The sequence below is a fragment of the Pristiophorus japonicus genome, chromosome 15, assembly GCF_044704955.1.
Source record: "Pristiophorus japonicus isolate sPriJap1 chromosome 15, sPriJap1.hap1, whole genome shotgun sequence".
NCBI classification, from domain to species: Eukaryota; Metazoa; Chordata; class Chondrichthyes; family Pristiophoridae; genus Pristiophorus; species Pristiophorus japonicus.
This window is the reverse complement of record NC_091991.1, coordinates 141,332,053-141,349,961: the sequence shown is the minus strand read 5'-3', so window position 1 is coordinate 141,349,961 and position 17,909 is coordinate 141,332,053. Positions and strand designations below refer to the sequence as shown.

At 36.9% G+C, this 17,909-nt stretch overlaps 1 protein-coding gene across 1 annotated transcript in view; it reads left to right on the top strand.

Annotated features, from left to right (window-relative positions):
* The window catches only part of clec16a (C-type lectin domain containing 16A), a 287,365-nt gene extending 269,993 nt beyond the window's left edge, over window positions 1-17,372 (top strand). The window contains exon 24 of the mRNA XM_070901025.1: window positions 12,602-17,372. Coding sequence (XP_070757126.1) covers window positions 12,602-12,993 — 392 coding nt within the window. The 3' untranslated portion in view covers window positions 12,994-17,372. The remainder of the gene's footprint in view (window positions 1-12,601) is intronic.
* Window positions 17,373-17,909: the final 537 nt, after the last annotated feature.

Here is a 17,909-nt window from a genome sequence, read left to right as displayed (position 1 = left end):
TCGGCAAGTTTTGAGCTTCCGCTCCCATCCGCTATCGGAACGCTCTGCCACCAGCGACATTGAAAAGCAGAAAACCGCGGGAGTGCACACCAGCAGTATTCCAGCGGTTCAAAAGACGCAACCGCCGGAATACCGCTAAGGATCCAGCGCCAGTGACCTGAGGTAAATTCCTTGCCCTATGACTTTTATTATGTGTAAATATTCTTCACCTGAATTGCAGGGGTTGTTTTTGCATTTGTGACTTACCCACTATGTAAATACATTGTATCTGTACCTAGCTGAACATCATCTTACAACTCTTTCTCCCCCCCCCCATTACAGACCGTTCCATAAAGGATTGCTTAAACCCAGTTTAGTCCTTTTGTGATATTTAAAACTCTTGTTTGATTGGCAGGTTTAATCAGAGCTTATTAATTCCTAAAATTGAAAGCTACAATTTGCAACGTGACTAAATTCAGATGAAGTTTAATTCACTACAAAAATTAGAGCTGTATTTTGCAGGAAATAAGTTCAGCTCCTTAACATTGCATTGCACTATGATTTTGGTGCCTACTAATGATTAGGAGCATGATGTATTTGTATTTTGTAAACTGCAGTGACGAGCTAAACCGAATCACTGCTTTTCTTCTGGGAAAGTACCAATGGGTGCAGCAGACCTGTTGTTCCACCTTTCACACCACCTCCAAATGTGGACTCATCTCAATACAGATTTACAACCACGCATTCCAAGTATCTTTTCGTTTAAAATTTCTCACCATTCTGCTGTTTCATTTTTTTTTTAAATAGCAAACACAGCCAGAAGCATTTTCTTCTAGTTTTTCAATCAAGGCAGTTTTTCAGAAAAAATAAATTTCACATTCATCTGAGGAGTTGCAAGAATGCATGCAATTCTAATCTTGTACGTAGTTTTAAAGAAAGGATTCTTCAGGCTGTGTTTTTAGTATTGTCAAACTGTCAGAAAATTCTATGTAACCTCTTTGAAGTAATCAGTTTTGAATCTATAAGTTTTGATCTCCCAGTAGATCTGTGTTGCGCACATCTTCAATTCTTATATTTCAAGCTGAGATCTTAAACCTAGACAGTAAATGACTTACACAGACAAAACCATTGAACATGCAATGATAGTGCTTATTAACCCAAAAACATTTTCATGATGCAATATATTTTCAGTTTTGAGTTAACCAAACCTGTGGGTCTTACTAATAGGAGGTATTATACTAGAAATCCACAACCGTTTCTTTTCGGTACTTCTGACAAGCAAGCCTTTTTTCTAATTGGTTGTTAATGTTAAAAAGATACTTAAATAGTGAAATCATTCAGGAAGCCACGACTTCCAGTCAACAAACCACAAGGAAATGGACAAAATTGACTACCTTATTAATACTCAGATCTCACTGAGTAACCCACTGAGAAGTGTGGTTAAAAATCTCAAGAAGAGTATAACCAAGTTAACAGCAGTTTGGTATATTGAGACAATTTGATTGAATAAGTAATCTTTGGAATTGTTGAATCCAATATTGAGCCTTAATAACCGGGGCCTGAAGACAATCCTTGTTTCAGAATTCTCGATCCAGCCACGACTGTAGTTCCTGCAGTTATAATTTCAAATATCTGAGAACAGATGTTTTATTTCGAAGTTGGTCTACCATGAAGGAATGAAATAAATGTTCTACCGTGCTTTGTTCCAATCACTATGCAAAACAAAATGCAAAATATCTATGCAAAATGACAGCTTTTAATCTTCGATTTGAAATGATCAAATATAGGAATAGAGTTGACAAACATAAATAGATATGTAAGCATCTTCCTTTCGAACATTTGTAATTATGTGGTAGTTCACCGTAGTATACTCTCTCATATAAACATCATTGCTTCCATTATTCGTTTCCTATATTACAACAGTGACTACACTCCAAAAGTACTTCACTGGCTGTAAAGAGCTTTGAGACGTTCTGTGGTCGTGAAAGGCACTATATAAATCCAAGTCTTTCTTTGTTACAATCCTATAACCTTCAGATCCTGATGTTTCTTTCTATGGCTTTCTCTATGTTGCCATTTTTTCCATCTGCCCCTACAGTGCATCCCAACCATTCTGAGTGCAGTGTCCACAGGTTAATTAAAATATCCGTTAAACTTAGAGTGACAAGAGAACAATAAAGCAACAAAACCAATGTTTCACCAAGATCAAACTTACTCACATTCACTGATCTAAGGTCATTTTTACTTAACCACAAGTCCAGTCAAGAAGACCAGCAATGGAATGAGAGTCAGGTGAAAAGGCATGCACTTATGTGTGGGATGGAGGTTGTTTTGTAGCAAGTAATTATCCTACTAGTTTCAAAAGTACACATTTTACTCGGGCCATTTACCAATCCCTGAACTTAAAATAGTGCTTAACTGGGTTAAGGTAATCAATCTTTCCACTTTCACAGCACAGGTAAAGGAAAATAATGTTGATTCCTACCTTTTGGAGCATCTGCTCACAGATTTAGTTTATCATGGCCTCAACTGAGCAGATATCAGTGTCTTTGACCATTGGAAAATGTTGGTTCTCCATACAGAATAATGCTTGGTTCAATTGAGAATGCTTGCAAGTCATTTTTTTAAGTGGAGATGGTTTCTTCTGCTGATTTGTAAGTATCCTATTTAAAATGAGTTTGAGCAGTCAACTCAGTTCTTATTGAATAATGGCCCACGGCATAAAATTCACCAAATTTAGCACTAATTGACATTAAATTGTCAATCTCACTCAGACCACCAAATGTCTGGCATAAATGTGGAAAATTTCATGCTGGTTGGTAAAGGTTGTTCTTCTGAGATTGGAACTGGGACAGAGTAGGTGCAAAATAAAGCTATCTTTGAGCCTTGGTGTACCTGACCTGGGAGTTCTTAATGCTGACACTTGATGCCCAAAATGGAAAAGTATTCAGTTTCCCGGTCATTTTAATAAGAAAGAAATAATGTGTATTTCTATATAACACCTTTCTTGTCCCAAAGTGCTTCACAGCCAGTATATTACTTTTGAAGTGTAGTCATTGCTTTTGTAGGCAAACGTAGCAGCTAATTTGCAAAGTCCCACATGGAGCAATGAGATGACTAACCAGTTCATCCATTTTTTTTCTGGGGTTGGTTGAGAGTTGCTGGTTGGTCAAGGCATTGGGAGTACTCCCTGCTCTTCAAAAAAAGTGCCACTAGCCTCCCTGAACAAGAGATGGACTTGGCTTAATGTCTGAAAGAAGGCACTTCCAACAATTTAATACTTCCTCAGTACAACAGTGAAGAGTCAGCCTAGAATATGTGCTCAAGTCTTGTAATGGGACTTGAATCCAAAACTTTCTGACTCTCAGGTGATTGTATTATCACTAAGCTGACAATTGCATGCACTCAAATTCACAAGGAAGAACGAAACTGATGAAATTAACTTTCTTGCATTGTTGAACTTTGTTTCATATGGTCTAAACTGAATGGAAAGTTGTTGAATATGGAAATTGTACCACTTGTGAGTGTGACCTACAGAACTATTTGCACTTTGGCCTTAAGTTATTCAGGTTTCTCTCATATTTAGTGGCTCACTATTGAGTACTGTATTTTCAATATATATTTTCGTATTGGTACTGGAAGTGCATTATCTGTTTTCACACCCCTCAGACATCACTATAAAAGTTATTCCCCAATGTCCTTGTAGGAAAATTCATTGCTTAATGTAACACTCAGCCATACAGATGACAAAAGCCTTGGGTCTAATACCTCATTTGTAGAATATTAGCTGATCTAGGCACATTTGAGGTGCTACAATTGGCCTCAGTGTCTCTGGGCTAGATACAGGAAAAATCAACAAGTGTTCCAACTTCTGATTACTAGTCATTGCTATAAATGTCTGCCTGGATGCTATCAAGGTTAAGATCTGGCTTTGCAGCAACTTCCCATCCCTCCCCAGGTCAGATAGCAGACTATATCTGAATTCACACATGAAGAATAGATGTTGTAGTATTGTACGACAAGACTCTTGGTACCTATGGAGTCCTATGAGTCACTACCATGAGGAGAGGAAAAAACAGAGAAAGTTAGAGGCAAAAAATTAGTTTTAAAATAGTATGCAAGTTTTACTCTGCTGTGGGTCAGCAAAGGTTGAGAATCTACAGGAACTTGTGGGAGTTTTCTGTATCTCGGTGCATTTGAATGCAAGAATTGTGCCTGTCATGAATGTGTAATTACAGTAAAGAGTGATATTAATCGGTAAATTTCACTCATGTCATTGCAGTCTTATTAGTGATCAAGTGCTGCAATACCTGACAATTGCTCAAGGTTAATATTTATCTTAATTATTTATGATGTCAGTGCAACTCTTAAAACGGAGCAAAAAATTAGTTGTGGGATAGATATTTTGCTGGAAATTGCTGCTGGCTAATTCCAGCAAACTCATCTCCAGAGGGCAAATCATGAATTAAAATAGTGTTTGTTTTTTTAAAAACTTTACTACATCACGGTCACATGAAGCTATAGGAATGATCAATGCACACAAAGCTTAGAAGTGAAAGACCAGTCACACAGCAAGCTGAAGCTACCTGCATTGATGGTCGAAGTTGAAAAAGAAACCTTAAGTTTACTAATCTTTCAGATATCTAATAAAAGGGGATGAGGTTTTTTCTGACTTCCTCCAGAATTCTTTCAGTGGAACTCCCTAACCAGAGCTTTCCATCCTTCACTGAAAGGAGAATCCATCTTGGGGCAGTTTTCTGTCAAACGATTACGAATACATTTGGAATGCTTACTGCAGAGAGCTGCCTACTATGTGATAATGTTGGATTCAGAAATCCATAGGTTTCTTGGATGGTCAGCATTGTATCACACGATGGTAGTGAAAAAATATTCTAGCCTGCTAAATTATACCGGATGTTTTTTAAATTTTATCCAGTGATGCATGTGTGAAAGATACTATTGAGAAGTAAATTATGTTGAAAATGTTACCTTTCAGCAGTTTGCAAAAAATGGCTAAGTCAATGGAATTTTATCTGACACTCCACTTAGTTCACTGTTTAATACATTAATGCATTTATTGGTAGTTTGTTTGAAAATATTTTGTACAAAGTATCTACTAATACTGTTTTTCTTTCAGCTTACTGACCGAGAATCTGTTTTACACTACATGAGATGCTTTCTTTTTCCCAGTCTTTTGTTTACAGGAAGTTTTTCCCAGCTTGCTATTTTGTGTACATATTGCTTTTATGTGTTAACTTGCCTCTGTAGCTCTTAACTACTAGTCCTATGAAAGCCAAGTTAATCCATTTAAAGGGCCCAGAGGTGCCAGTGGCTAAGAGCTATGAAGCACCATTGTATGTTCAAATGCCATGTCGCTGTTTGTGGACTGAATTTTAAGTGACCATTATTGTTTGTTAGCTGCTGAAATGTACCCATGAGCAAATCCACTTCTTTCTATTCCATTGTCGTACTTTCCCTGTGATCTGTCCCTCTGTTCTACTCCTTTTAGTAAGGTCTGGCAGGAGAGGAAGACGGCGAGTATTTAGTCTTTCAGAGGCTGAGAGTCGTGGCGGACACTGGGTTTAGGCCTCCAGGCAACAGCTCACACAGTGCAAACACAGGCAGGTTTATGTTACATTCCCCCAGCCTCTCATCATTTAGTTTATTCATCAATATTCCTATAGTCTACTTAATTGAATTCAGACCAAGTAACCTTTTACGGCATGCAAGAATATATGGATTAGTAATGTGACCACAATCCTCAAAGTTGCATCTGAAAATATCAACCTATAAAATGTGAACTAAAACAATGCAATACTTCAGAAAGTGACTGTGTTTGGGAGGGGAGGATTTAAAAACAATATTTATAGTGAAGCGATGCACAAAATTTAGCCATAATATAGGTCATAGGTAAGCACCCTTTTTAAAAAAAAAACTTGATACAACTTCAGCCATAAGTGAAAACTCCTCCCTGGATTTGAAAGGAAGATTTATGTGGCTCTGGATTCAATAATATTTTCATCATTGGAATATTGTAATCACACCATTTAATAGAATGTAGAAATTTGTTCCCATAATTGTTACATTTTTAGATCTGTTTCAATATTTGTAGTTCTGAACCTGAGTAAACTTATTTAACCCAAACGCTGATGGAGAAAAGGCCATAAAAGTTGGCAGCACAAATCTGCTGTTAATTATTTCAATAAATAATCCTGTGACCAGCAATTTCCAACACTTTTAGTGATAACTTAGTAACTTAGTAGTAAAAGCACTTGCACTCCAATCAACTGATTGTATGTTTTGAGTCTCAAGTCTGCTTGCCACTCTAATCTGCCATGCCCGAGTTAATTAGTTTGATCGCTAAATTTTGTGTTTCATTCAACCAGTATAATCCATGGTGTTTTTCACCCAAGTTTCCCCCTTGAAAAATCAAACCAGTAGAGCTGTCAGTAAATACAGTTGATCTTTGTTCATCTCAGGCTTTCTGTTGTGCTTTTAGTGAACTTTTTTGTTTAATCATTCAGGTGTGATAAACATCATTGTCACTTAGAGGAGTCATTAAGCATGAGTACAACAACAACTTGCCTTTAATATAAGACATCCCGAGGCGCTTCACAGGAGCATTATCAATTCAAATTTGACAAGACAATGAAGCTGATGCACATCCAAGTAAAGCATTACTGATAATTAAATCTTACTCACTTCTGGCCCAGTAAAATCTCCAAGCCTTTTTAATATTGTTAGTATGCATGGTTAAAACAAGAAAATTAAATTCAGAAAGATACAAATAAAAATAGCTTTTAAAAAAGTAACTTTTGTCTTTGTTGGAAGGGAGATTTTGTTTAAGCTTCAATATGGTGATTTTGTATTGCATAAGCTTCAATATGCTCTGGTAAAACTTTGCTGCAAATTATACCTGTAGGCAAACTGTCTTATGTTTCTCCATTTGAATTAAGATGTTAGTGACTAAACCTGTCTGTTAGCAGTTCATGAGATACATCTTGAAACATTTAGAATCAATTCTTGAATAGGTGCTCTGGAGTAACCACATAAATCTTAGAGGCTTATTTGTACCATCACCATAGAGGGGAATCACACAAGTATGAGACATGAAAGGCTGACAAGAAAGTAGAAAGCATCTACTTAAACCATCATACCTAACCCCCCATCAGAATTGTACTCCCCAAATATATTTAAAATTAATAGTTTTATGTTATCTATCATAATTCTAATTAATTTTCTTCAGGTTGAGGGCTATTAATGTGTGCAGCCTTCTGAGTTGCAGGTTGAAATTTTTATGTACAAACACAGGAATGTGGTTCAACATTTGACAATAAATGAGTTTATCCCAGGGCTGGAAAAATGCTTTGTTATTTATAGCATATCAAGTAGGAGTTTAAAAAAAATAAAACTGCTATGTTTTTCACTCGCCAAAAACAGAGACAATTAATTGTTTTTAAAAAACAGATATTTGATATGGACACAGAGCTAGCTTAGTGATGTAGGGAAGAGCTGCAAAAGATCTGATGGAGCAAAAAATCTCGAGAAGGATTGGAGATGAAGTGAGACCCACACTGATGATGTATTTAAGCTGACGAGTTAGTTTCTTTCCAGCACTATCAAAGCTGTGAAGCAACTTCAGTCCTGGCACGTTGGCGAGTGGAATATTCCAGCCCTGGTCTGTCCCTATTTAATGCATTGGCGTTGGATGCAATGGTGAAATCTGATGAACATATATTGGTTACTATCAGCCCATGATCAGTTTATACAACACAATGGTTCCATCTTATTTTAATATCAATAAGTTCTGATAATTACGGTATGTTTGCTTAGATCTATCTCTAGGTCTGTCTTCCCATTATTCTTTCTTTCCAACTCCATTTGTCATCACTTTTCAAACCCTTTTAGTTGAAATGCATCCAAATGGCCACAACAGTAATAAGAGTACAAACCACAAGAAATAGCACAAGTGTTATACCCAGGTGTCTGAAATATTTCCCTGTAAATACGCTATGCTATCAGACTTCAAACTAGATTTTACTTGTTCTAAATGAGGATACTTTTTAATTATATTCAAGTTTATTAGTGCAACAGATTTAACAAAATAATTTAAATGAAGGAAAAAGATGCTGGAGGATTATTTTAACTTTTATAAAGAATGCAGAGATTTAACCTACAACTGAAAAATGTGCCCAAAAAGCTGATCCACATAATAGACTAATGAATAACGTCAGAGAATGTAGAGTCAGGGGGCAAGTAGCAGAATTGATAGCTAGATAGCTGGCTTCAAGATAGTAAGCAGAGAGTAGGGGTAAAGGCTGGGTATTTAGAGTGGCAGAAGGTGGGTAGTGGTGTACCACAAGGATCAGTGCTGGGAGCACTGTTCACAATTTATGGTTAACGATTTAGACTTTGGAATCAAAAACACAATTTCTAAATTTGCAGATGGCAATAAATTAGGGAGGATTGTCAATACTGAGGAGGACTGCAACAAATTACAGGAGGACATTAATACACTTGCAGAATGGGCCTATAATTGGTAAATGAATTTCAACACAGATAAATGTGAGGTATTACATTTTGGTATGAAAAATAGGGAGGTCACATATTACTTGGAAAAACAAATCTAAATAGGGTAGAAGAGCAAAGGGATCTCGGAGTACAAATACACAAATCACTAAAAGTAGCGACACAAGTTAACAAGGACATAAAAAAGCAAACCAAGCACAAGAGTTTATTTCTAGAGGGATTGAATTGAAAAATGGAGAAGTTATGCTAAACTTGTATCGAACCTTGGTTAGACCATACTTGGAGTACTACATACAATTCTGGTTGCCATATTATAAAAAGGATATAGAGGCACTGGAAGGGGTGCAGAGAAGATTTACAAGGATTATACCAGAAATGCGACAGTACACCTATCCGGAAAGGATGAACAGGCTGGGTCTCTTTTCTCTTGAAAAGAAAGGCTGAGGCGTGACCTAATGGAGGTCTTTAAAATTATGAAAGGTTTTGGTAGAGTAGATACAGAGAGAGTGTTTCCACTTGTGGGGAAGAACAAAACTAGAGGCCATCAATATAAGATGCTCACCAAGAAATCCAATAGGGAATTCAGAAGAAACTTCTTTAATAAGAGAGTGGTGAGAATGTGGAACCCGCTACCACAGGGAGTCGTTGAAGCGAATAGTATAGATGCATTTAAGGGTTGGTTAGATAAGCATATGAGGAAGAAGGGAATAGAGGGTTATGCTGATAGGGTTAGATGTGAAAAGACAGGAGGACACTTGAGTGGAACATAAAGGTTGGCATGAACTAGTTGGGCTGAATGGCCTGTTTCTGTGCTGTATATCCTATGTAATTGCACATTGTTGCTTCAAAAATGTACCATAAGATGTGCAAAACTCTAGAAGTAATTTTTTTCCCCCCTTGGATTCAAGCTAGATAACGCCACTCTTACAACTGGTATGTCTACAGATACTCAGCTGTATGTGATGGGTGCTTGGGAAAAGATGCAGTTAGATGCAAAAGTAGCTTGACCGTGGTTACAGTTGGGCAACGTGCTTCATTATATAAGCAGGCAGTATTGTTACAACCCTCTCGGCTGTTCTCTTTTTTGTGGTTAACATAGATATGCTCTAGTCAAAGAACTGACTGCCATAAATTATGTTTGTTCCAGAAAATATTTCCTGGGGCCATTTCCTAGCCTTAGTGGCTGGTAATCGACCTTCTCCCAATCTTGACAAATGTGCTTTTCATCCTGCCATTTAGATGTGCATGCAAGCAGCCTAGAGTGACTCTGCCCCTCATTCCCACCTTTCTATCTCTGCAGCAAAGCCCTTAGCTCCTGCATTACTTTTCCATTATTGTTAAAGTTAAGATTGATGAATCCACATCCTACCAGTTAGTACTACAGCTTGAAATTTTGCCAAAGAGATTGTTAATTTTAGATAAATAAATTTGATTTTCAATTAATCCACTTGCAACTCGGTATGTTACAGCCAATGATCCACTCAGTAGTTAACACCTATAATGCAAAAGATGTTAGAAGTTAAAAACATTTTGGCTACATCAAACTAAGTTGACAGTATTTATCAGGCAAAGTGCTGTTTCACCTTTAGATCCTAATGGGTTTTTATCCTATGAATGTAACTTGAGACTTGGTTTCAAAAGGACTGCTGTAACTAATGATCAAAGTATCAGTAGTGCCCTTAAAAATGTCAAGTTGTCTTGGTTAATCAGACATGTTCATGAAAAAGCATTCAGCAAAAATAAAATTGCAAAAAGGGAAGCAGAACCATCAATGGGTTTTGTCATTTTTTGTAGAGACTTGACATTTGAAATCTAGCTAACACAATCTGAGCCAGACTGTAATTCACTTTCACTTTTTTAGTATTTTAACTTTTGAAACTATTGTACCAATTTCATAAAGCTTGTTCTGTACATTTAAGAAATAAAACTTCGTCTTTTTCAAACCTGATTAATGAGTATCCTAAAAGTTAGCCAACCTTTTAAGAGATGGGAGAGAATGGTGAATTACAGTAAAACACTACTCACCTGTCTAACTTGTACAAAAAAATTAAGAATCTTATTATTGAAATTGGGTTTAGTGTTTATATTGACTGAATTTGTGCTGTTTGCACTGGCTATTTTGGATATTAATAAGTGCAAGAGAGATGCTATACATTGTCCGCTAACAGGAGTTGAGAAGTTTTCAATGAATGCTTGTTTGCTCAGTAAATGTGAGCTTTGATAGCAAAGTAAAATGTATCATTTTCTATTTGACACTATTGGCAGTGACAACTCCAAAAGTCAGTTGATGTTTACATGTCAACCATCTGTGGAGAAAGAACTGTCCTTGGCTGTATTTGAACTCTTGAGTATAAAAGGTGAACGCTGGTGGCTTTGGCTCAATGTCTCAGCCAGAAATCCCACTTAGCTCCACATATCCAATCTAGATTTTTCAAAAACACTGCTTGACATCCAACCAGAAGGCCAAAGCTCAAGTGCCAGAGCTATCTATTGCTCACACTAGCCTTCATTAGTTGACGGTTTTGTATTCTTTCTGGTCAGGTTATTGAATCAAATTGTTCTCTTGGGGGCATACAAGATGGAGAAATGTAATGGTCACGCTCCTCCTCACTCCCAACTGGAGGAAGGCTGTGGTGGGAAGGAAAGGGAAATCCCTTTAAACTTGATTCATTTATTTTAAATATTGCTTGTTTTAACAGCGCTCTCCTTCACTGGATGTTGTTTGCACCCCAATGAAGGTCGGATTAATGCCACAGAAATCGCACTAAAATAAATATCTGAAAAATATCCTAACCTGTGTCATCATTGTGCTTAACCATAACTTCCAGTAATAACAGCACCACGTGAGAACCAGTCTGGATTTCTTCAGTAATGTAACTTTTTATATATGTCCCCTCTTCTCGAGTAAATTTGGTTGTACAATTTGAGCAAACTTTCATTAAATGAAGATTGTGATAAATTTGTAATATTGAAAGGCACATCTTAGCTAGCTTTGATTATTTATACACAATTGTTCCAGACGATTTGACCAAGCCACAGAAACATGATGCAATCTCCTTACCCTTGAGAAGCATTTTGCAACACACAGAACAATCACAGACTGATAACGTAACCTCCAGCTCTGTTTTTTAAAAATATTTCATTTTTTAGGACAGTCTAACGTCAGTGTCATGGAAGATGTGGCTTCAATCACTTGTGCTTTAGAGGAAACAAGTGGAGGACAGGCTGAGGGAAGGGTTATAATTGTCAGGCCATTATTCACTTTTTAGCAGCAGCAAATGATGACTGGCCCGATGGGTCTGGGACTGGAGAGAAGGGGAGAAAATAGAGGGAATTCGTACATATAAAAACAGAACAAATCACATTTCCGTCATGTTAAGAATGTGAACAAATAGTCAGCTCGTTCACATTAGTTCACACATTGCTTGTGTACGTCGTCATCTTGTTTCATTTTACTTCTGTACTTTTGCTTTTCTATTTTGGCTGTTGACTATTTTCTTCTGCCTTGCTGTCATTAATTTTGCATTTTTATCTTGCAGGATCACTCAATACGAATGTAAAATGAAGCCTTATGAGAGATCATCAAATGTTAATTATAAAAAAATTCCTTAAATTGCCTTTCAAATGAAAACCTTAAGAATACAGTTGACAATTATTTAAGGAACTGCACATTTAAATGTAAAGAATGCAAATGTTCTTGGTCTTTTAGTTTTGATGTTGTAGTTACCCCTTGGCGTACTACATTGAGGCACCATCTGGTGGTTTCTATGCAGTTCCAATGAATGTCTGATAATGTAACAGCACAGATGCTGGAGTATTTCAGGCCTTCATCTTTCGCCTTTCTAGTAAAACAAAAAAAATGAACCAGATTCTTAAAATTTGTGTTTGGTGAATACTCTGAGTATACTTAGCAGTCCAGGGATTTCCAAATTAAGCTTTGTGGCTAAGACCAGGCTAGAAAAGGAATCCAAAGGTGTTCGAAAGGGTCCACAAATCTTTAGAAATGTATATTTGAAAGGGAGTGTTATGCACATTTAAGTTAGAACTTTGCTTGAATGAAAAGGAGCTACAAACACTTTTTCTTTACTACTAGATGGACCTGATGTTCAAGAGCAGTCCCATTTGCCTTTTCCAGACCAAGTGGAGTTTGTCAATGAAGCCCATTCTTCACCACCTACAGCAGAGGGTGGCCCTAACAAAGGCCATCTGCCCAGCAGTACTGAACCTGAAGCAACTAATCTGGCACCAAGTCTGACTCCGGCCCACCAGCCAACCATATCCCTAATTTCTGATGACAACACAGATGCACTGAGTGTGGAGTCACTGACACTTCTACCACCTGCTGATGCGCAGCAAATTCGGAGTGTGAGCACTTTAATCCAGCCATCCACCATATCTGTGTCTAATGGGGTGAAAGAAAATGAGGACACTATAGAAAATGAGGAATCTGAAGCAACTGAGCCAACAGTGAACCCCACACAATGAATGCAACGTAACCTTTGATCCACCTGGGTTTGTGTAGAGTGAAGCAAGCCTGTAAAGCAAAGAAATTAAACCTATAGTCCTAACACAGCTGAACAGAGAAGCTAGTGGGGCCCAACAAAGTAGGATTATTGCTTGTAAGTTTCTGTCGATTTTGAAACAGGAAAACCTTGTGCATACAGTTAGTGCGCAGTTACAGCTGTCCAAATGGAAAAGCCTACTTTATGTACAGTTGTCTTTTACTACTGAAGCCTAGATACATCAGTAAAGTGCTGTCACTGACTCGGACTGAGTAGGTAAGACAGACCATGGTTCTATCTGCCCTGTTCAAGGGGTTTTAGAAAAATATGTACAGCACAGGCCTGTATTTTTTCAACCATGTACATTATATTACACCCATTTAAATTCATATCGGGGCTAGATGAAGCATTTTTATTAAACTGTGGGTTGGAAATTTAGCTTTGTTTTACCATTTCACCCCACCCAAATAATTGTGTTCATATAAAATCATTAACTACGAAGATTTGAAAATGGAATAAACACAACTAACACCCATCACAATTAAGTAAGAATAGCTGCATCAAATAGATCCCTTCTTCACAGATTGTAATTAATTTTAAACAAACCTCAAACACATTTCACTAATTGCACTTGAACATTTATTTGCGACACGTTAGTTTTTTTACTGCAATGTTAAGATTTATATAAGTGCAACAAATTCAGATATGAACAAATTTTATAAGGTTAAAATCTAAAATATCTGTTGTTACCACAAGGTGCTACAGTACTAGCAGCCAATTTTAGGAATTTGTCCAAAGTATAAATGGCATATGTGCTGGTGACATTTGGAAACCCTAGAATTTGTGTATTTTCTGGAGCTTTATCCCACCTGCCCAGACAACTAGATCGCATGAATATTTTGGGACTTGTACAAGACAGCGAGGTGGTGGGTGCATGTTTACACACTGTCACTTCAGACCACCAGTTATCACTGATACGTACTCTGCCCCTAAGTATTTTGAAACATGTTGGATAATCAAGCTGGTGGGGAGAGGAGGATAGTACCAAGTCAAAGAGAAGGAAAATTGGAGAGCGTTATCTTGTGTGTTGCACGCTTGCACTTCTGCGATCACTGGAATGGTCGGGTATTTTGCATTTTTTAGGCTATACATGGCATCTTAACTAGAGAATAGATGGGGTGAGAGATAAGGTATGCTGAGAAACATGTGTTGCTGTGTCTGAAGCCATGCATAGCACTATTAAAACAGCAGCATGTGGAAAATGGTGGTTTGCAAATGCAGAGGAATATTTTGGACTTCTCCAGGAAAAACAAGGACTTTTGGATTAACTTGTGCAATTTTTTTTTTTAATCGGGCAAATTCGTGTTTCGATTTGGTTTATCAGTGATCCTTGCAATCTGCATGTAGACATAACTTTGCCTCATACCCCCAATAGATTGGCTTATGCGCAATTTCTCCTATGGGATCTACTCCATTCATGTTTCAGTATTGATCCAGATGAGGAAAACTAAAATTACAAACAGTTTAAGGGGGGGAAAAAAACGAATTTATAATTATTGGTTGCTCTCACTTAGGTCTAGATATGTTGCATTAGTTTCTGTGCTGATATAACAAAACCAACCCAATGTCAAAAATGTGCAAGGCAATTAGTTCTCAATTATGGTAGGTGGTCAGTGTAGAATAAAATAGGCAAAATACAAATGCAATTACAATAAGATGAATAGTAAAAACAAATGAACTTAATCTGTAAATTCTGAAGACCCATGTGGTTAAAATAAGCAAAATTAGCAACAATCTTGCATGCAAATCAGAAGTGAGTTAACTTCAAAATGTTTTGACATCAGTAACTGGATGTATTGATGTAATGTGATATACAGCTACAGTCTAGAAAGCTCAGCGATTGAGTATTGGTCTTTAATGGCAGGCTTATCAATTTCTGGAAGCTTATTAATATTTAAGCAACAGATTTATGAACAACTTTTCCTTTCTTGCAGCCACATTGGTCAGTTCTGATGTAGTGAGAATAGATTGTTCCACTTATGTTTTGAATGCTTTTCTTTGTTGAAAATGACTACATAGTTCAGTTTCTGCAATATCAGCTGACACACAACCCAATACTGCTCATTATTTAAGCCCTTGATTTAGTGCCATAAAGATCACCAGATGGTGGCAATATTCATAACTCTGTACAATTGGTATCTAGCTATTCTCCAGTAAGACTGTAATCGCACCTTGCAAAATCCGGTCACAATTGCAGTGGGTTGACTTACTCACCTTAGGAAGAATGTTCTCAAATACTAATACCTGTACAGGGTACCAGAATAAAAGATTACACAGGTAGTAGTTATTTCATCCCATAGAAAAGTCACTTAAGTTCGTCATGACATTGTGAGTCTACAAGGCTTCTAAAATGAACACTATGGCCCAAGGCCCATAAATGTATACTGCACACATGCTTCCAAGAAGTGGTGTAAAATATCCCTGAATAATTTCACACCTGGACCTTGTCCTTAATCCCTAATTTGGCTGTTTATCACAGGAAACTTCTACTCAAAATCTATGCATTTACCATGTGTACAGTATTAATAGCAGTGATCTGACTATTGAAACAGCTGATTCCAGCAGATCACATGATCACTGCCTACTGTTCCCTCAAAAACAAAACCGAACAAGGTGACCCAGGAACCAGCTCCTATTCATCACCTGCCAGACAGTTACAGCACATTCACATAGACCTGTTCATTCCACACACCCGTACAGTGACAGAAAGACCCATGGTGTAATTATACAGCCTTTTTGTCAAGACCTCATACCAAAAACAAAGGTTATAATGGTAAGCTATTTTCCATATTGAAGCCTTCAAAACAATATGTACCTATAAAGTTCAGTAAACATTGAAATTCCTAAGGAACGCAGATCAGAGACCAAAATCAATCTAAATATTCAACCAAAAAAGAAAAGCATGTAGTGTCTCTGACCATGATTGTGCATTCTCTTGTAAAACAACTGGAACCAAAATGTCAGGCATGTGACAAGTAGAACAAAAATTAATTTTCCCTTTTAATTTTTTTGTCCATCAAAAGTAAAAGTTCAGAATTCCCTTTGAATTATGTGTTCTCAAGTCCTGGTCTGGATAAGAATTATACCAATACTGGACTTTTACTAGCAACACTGTAGTGTATAAGGCCATTGTATCTGATCTGAAAGTTCTTATGCGAACATTAGTTTGTAATTTTTGCTGGTAACCAACAGAAGAGCTCCACCAATGGACAGACACTGAATTAAAACATAATGGGTCTTCGGGAGTGAACTGGGCAGATAAATGTTTAGGATAGATGTAAAGTACTGCTTCTGTTTTCCTGTTCAAATAATTGTTCACATGGGTTTAAGACCAGACAACCTGTTGCATGTTCACCTCACAGTCGGAGATAGGCCATTTGGATTTCAGCTGTCTCCTCAGGTAGCTAGATTGTTGGTATTAACTATTTTATTGGATCCTTTAGATTTGACTAACCATCAGACATGATATTCACACAAAACTTAGCTGGACATGTTTGAGTATAACTTATTCTGCTATTGATCAAAAGAAAGGTGCATTTTCCTCCCAGGGAAAATACTAATGAATCCTTGTACCAATAAAGTTAGTTACAGTGCTTGATTTAGGGTATGTTCATTCATGCAGGCTTTCCTAGGCATCATTGTCCTTGCAAGAGTTGACGTGTGCTGAATTTGCAACAGCAAATATGAACTTATGACGATTCATGCCCCTTCACTGCATTGAGTAACACTGTTTAAGAAACAGTGCACAAGCAGTAAACAGAATGTACTTCATTCGTTGAACAGCAAAGGATATATTAGTACAGAATATGGACTTAATGTACAGAACACATTTTCTCAGAACTCAATGAGTTTTGTATGATCGATAAAAATAATCATTGTAAATAAACCATTCTGTGTCGATTGTTTAAAAAAAAACTACTTTCTTTACTTCAGATTTAAGCAATACTATGCTTTTTTTGGTCATTAAGTTACAGTATTTCAAGCTAGAAGTCACTACCATGATGTGGGAAGTGTAAAACAAATTGTAAATTATATGTATATTGGAAAATTAGGGTTATGTTTTAACAAAGTCATTTGCTGTGTATGTATATGTGGAGACTTTCTCTCTTGCTTTCAGAAATGAAGGTTCCCTTCAGATTTAGGCTTGTGTTTGCACTATGAGCTCAGGTAGCACAGGCAAGGGTCACGTGACCCAGGTATTCCACAATGCACGAAAAGGGACAGAACAGGAAAACACACACATGTAACCTGTTTGTCATCTAAGCAATGGCAATAAATGTAAGTTTCTTTTTGCATTTAAAATGTGTTTAATTTTTTACTCCATCTAGAGGCAGCTAACACATTCAACATGCAATCAAATTCATTGACCAATAATGTCTTGAGGAAAAATGCAATTATTTTTAGGTCCTTTCAATCAAATTTAAATTTCTTCCTGATGCATTCTATTGCAGGGAAAGACAAATTGTATGCAAATTATCTTTAATTTACAAGGACATTTGGGGTCAAAATTAGATTTTTTGATGCCAATCCTTAAAAATTCAAAGTGAAGTGATAAATTTTGAAAATCTCAACCAAACCCCCAGTGAATTGTTGGAGGACATTAGTTCACAGTTCCCATTTGCACCTGATTATCTCAAATTCATATTTGTTAAGATAGCAACAAATCACGACTAAACAGGTGGCAAACCTAACAATCAGCAAGTGGCAAGCAACAATGAAAACCACCTATCATGAAATTTAAAAAGCTATGAATCAAAAATCAACAGTCAGAAACGGCTACCCATTTTTTAATTAAACAATCTAAAAATTATTACAAATATTTTTTGAAAATCCTTTCCA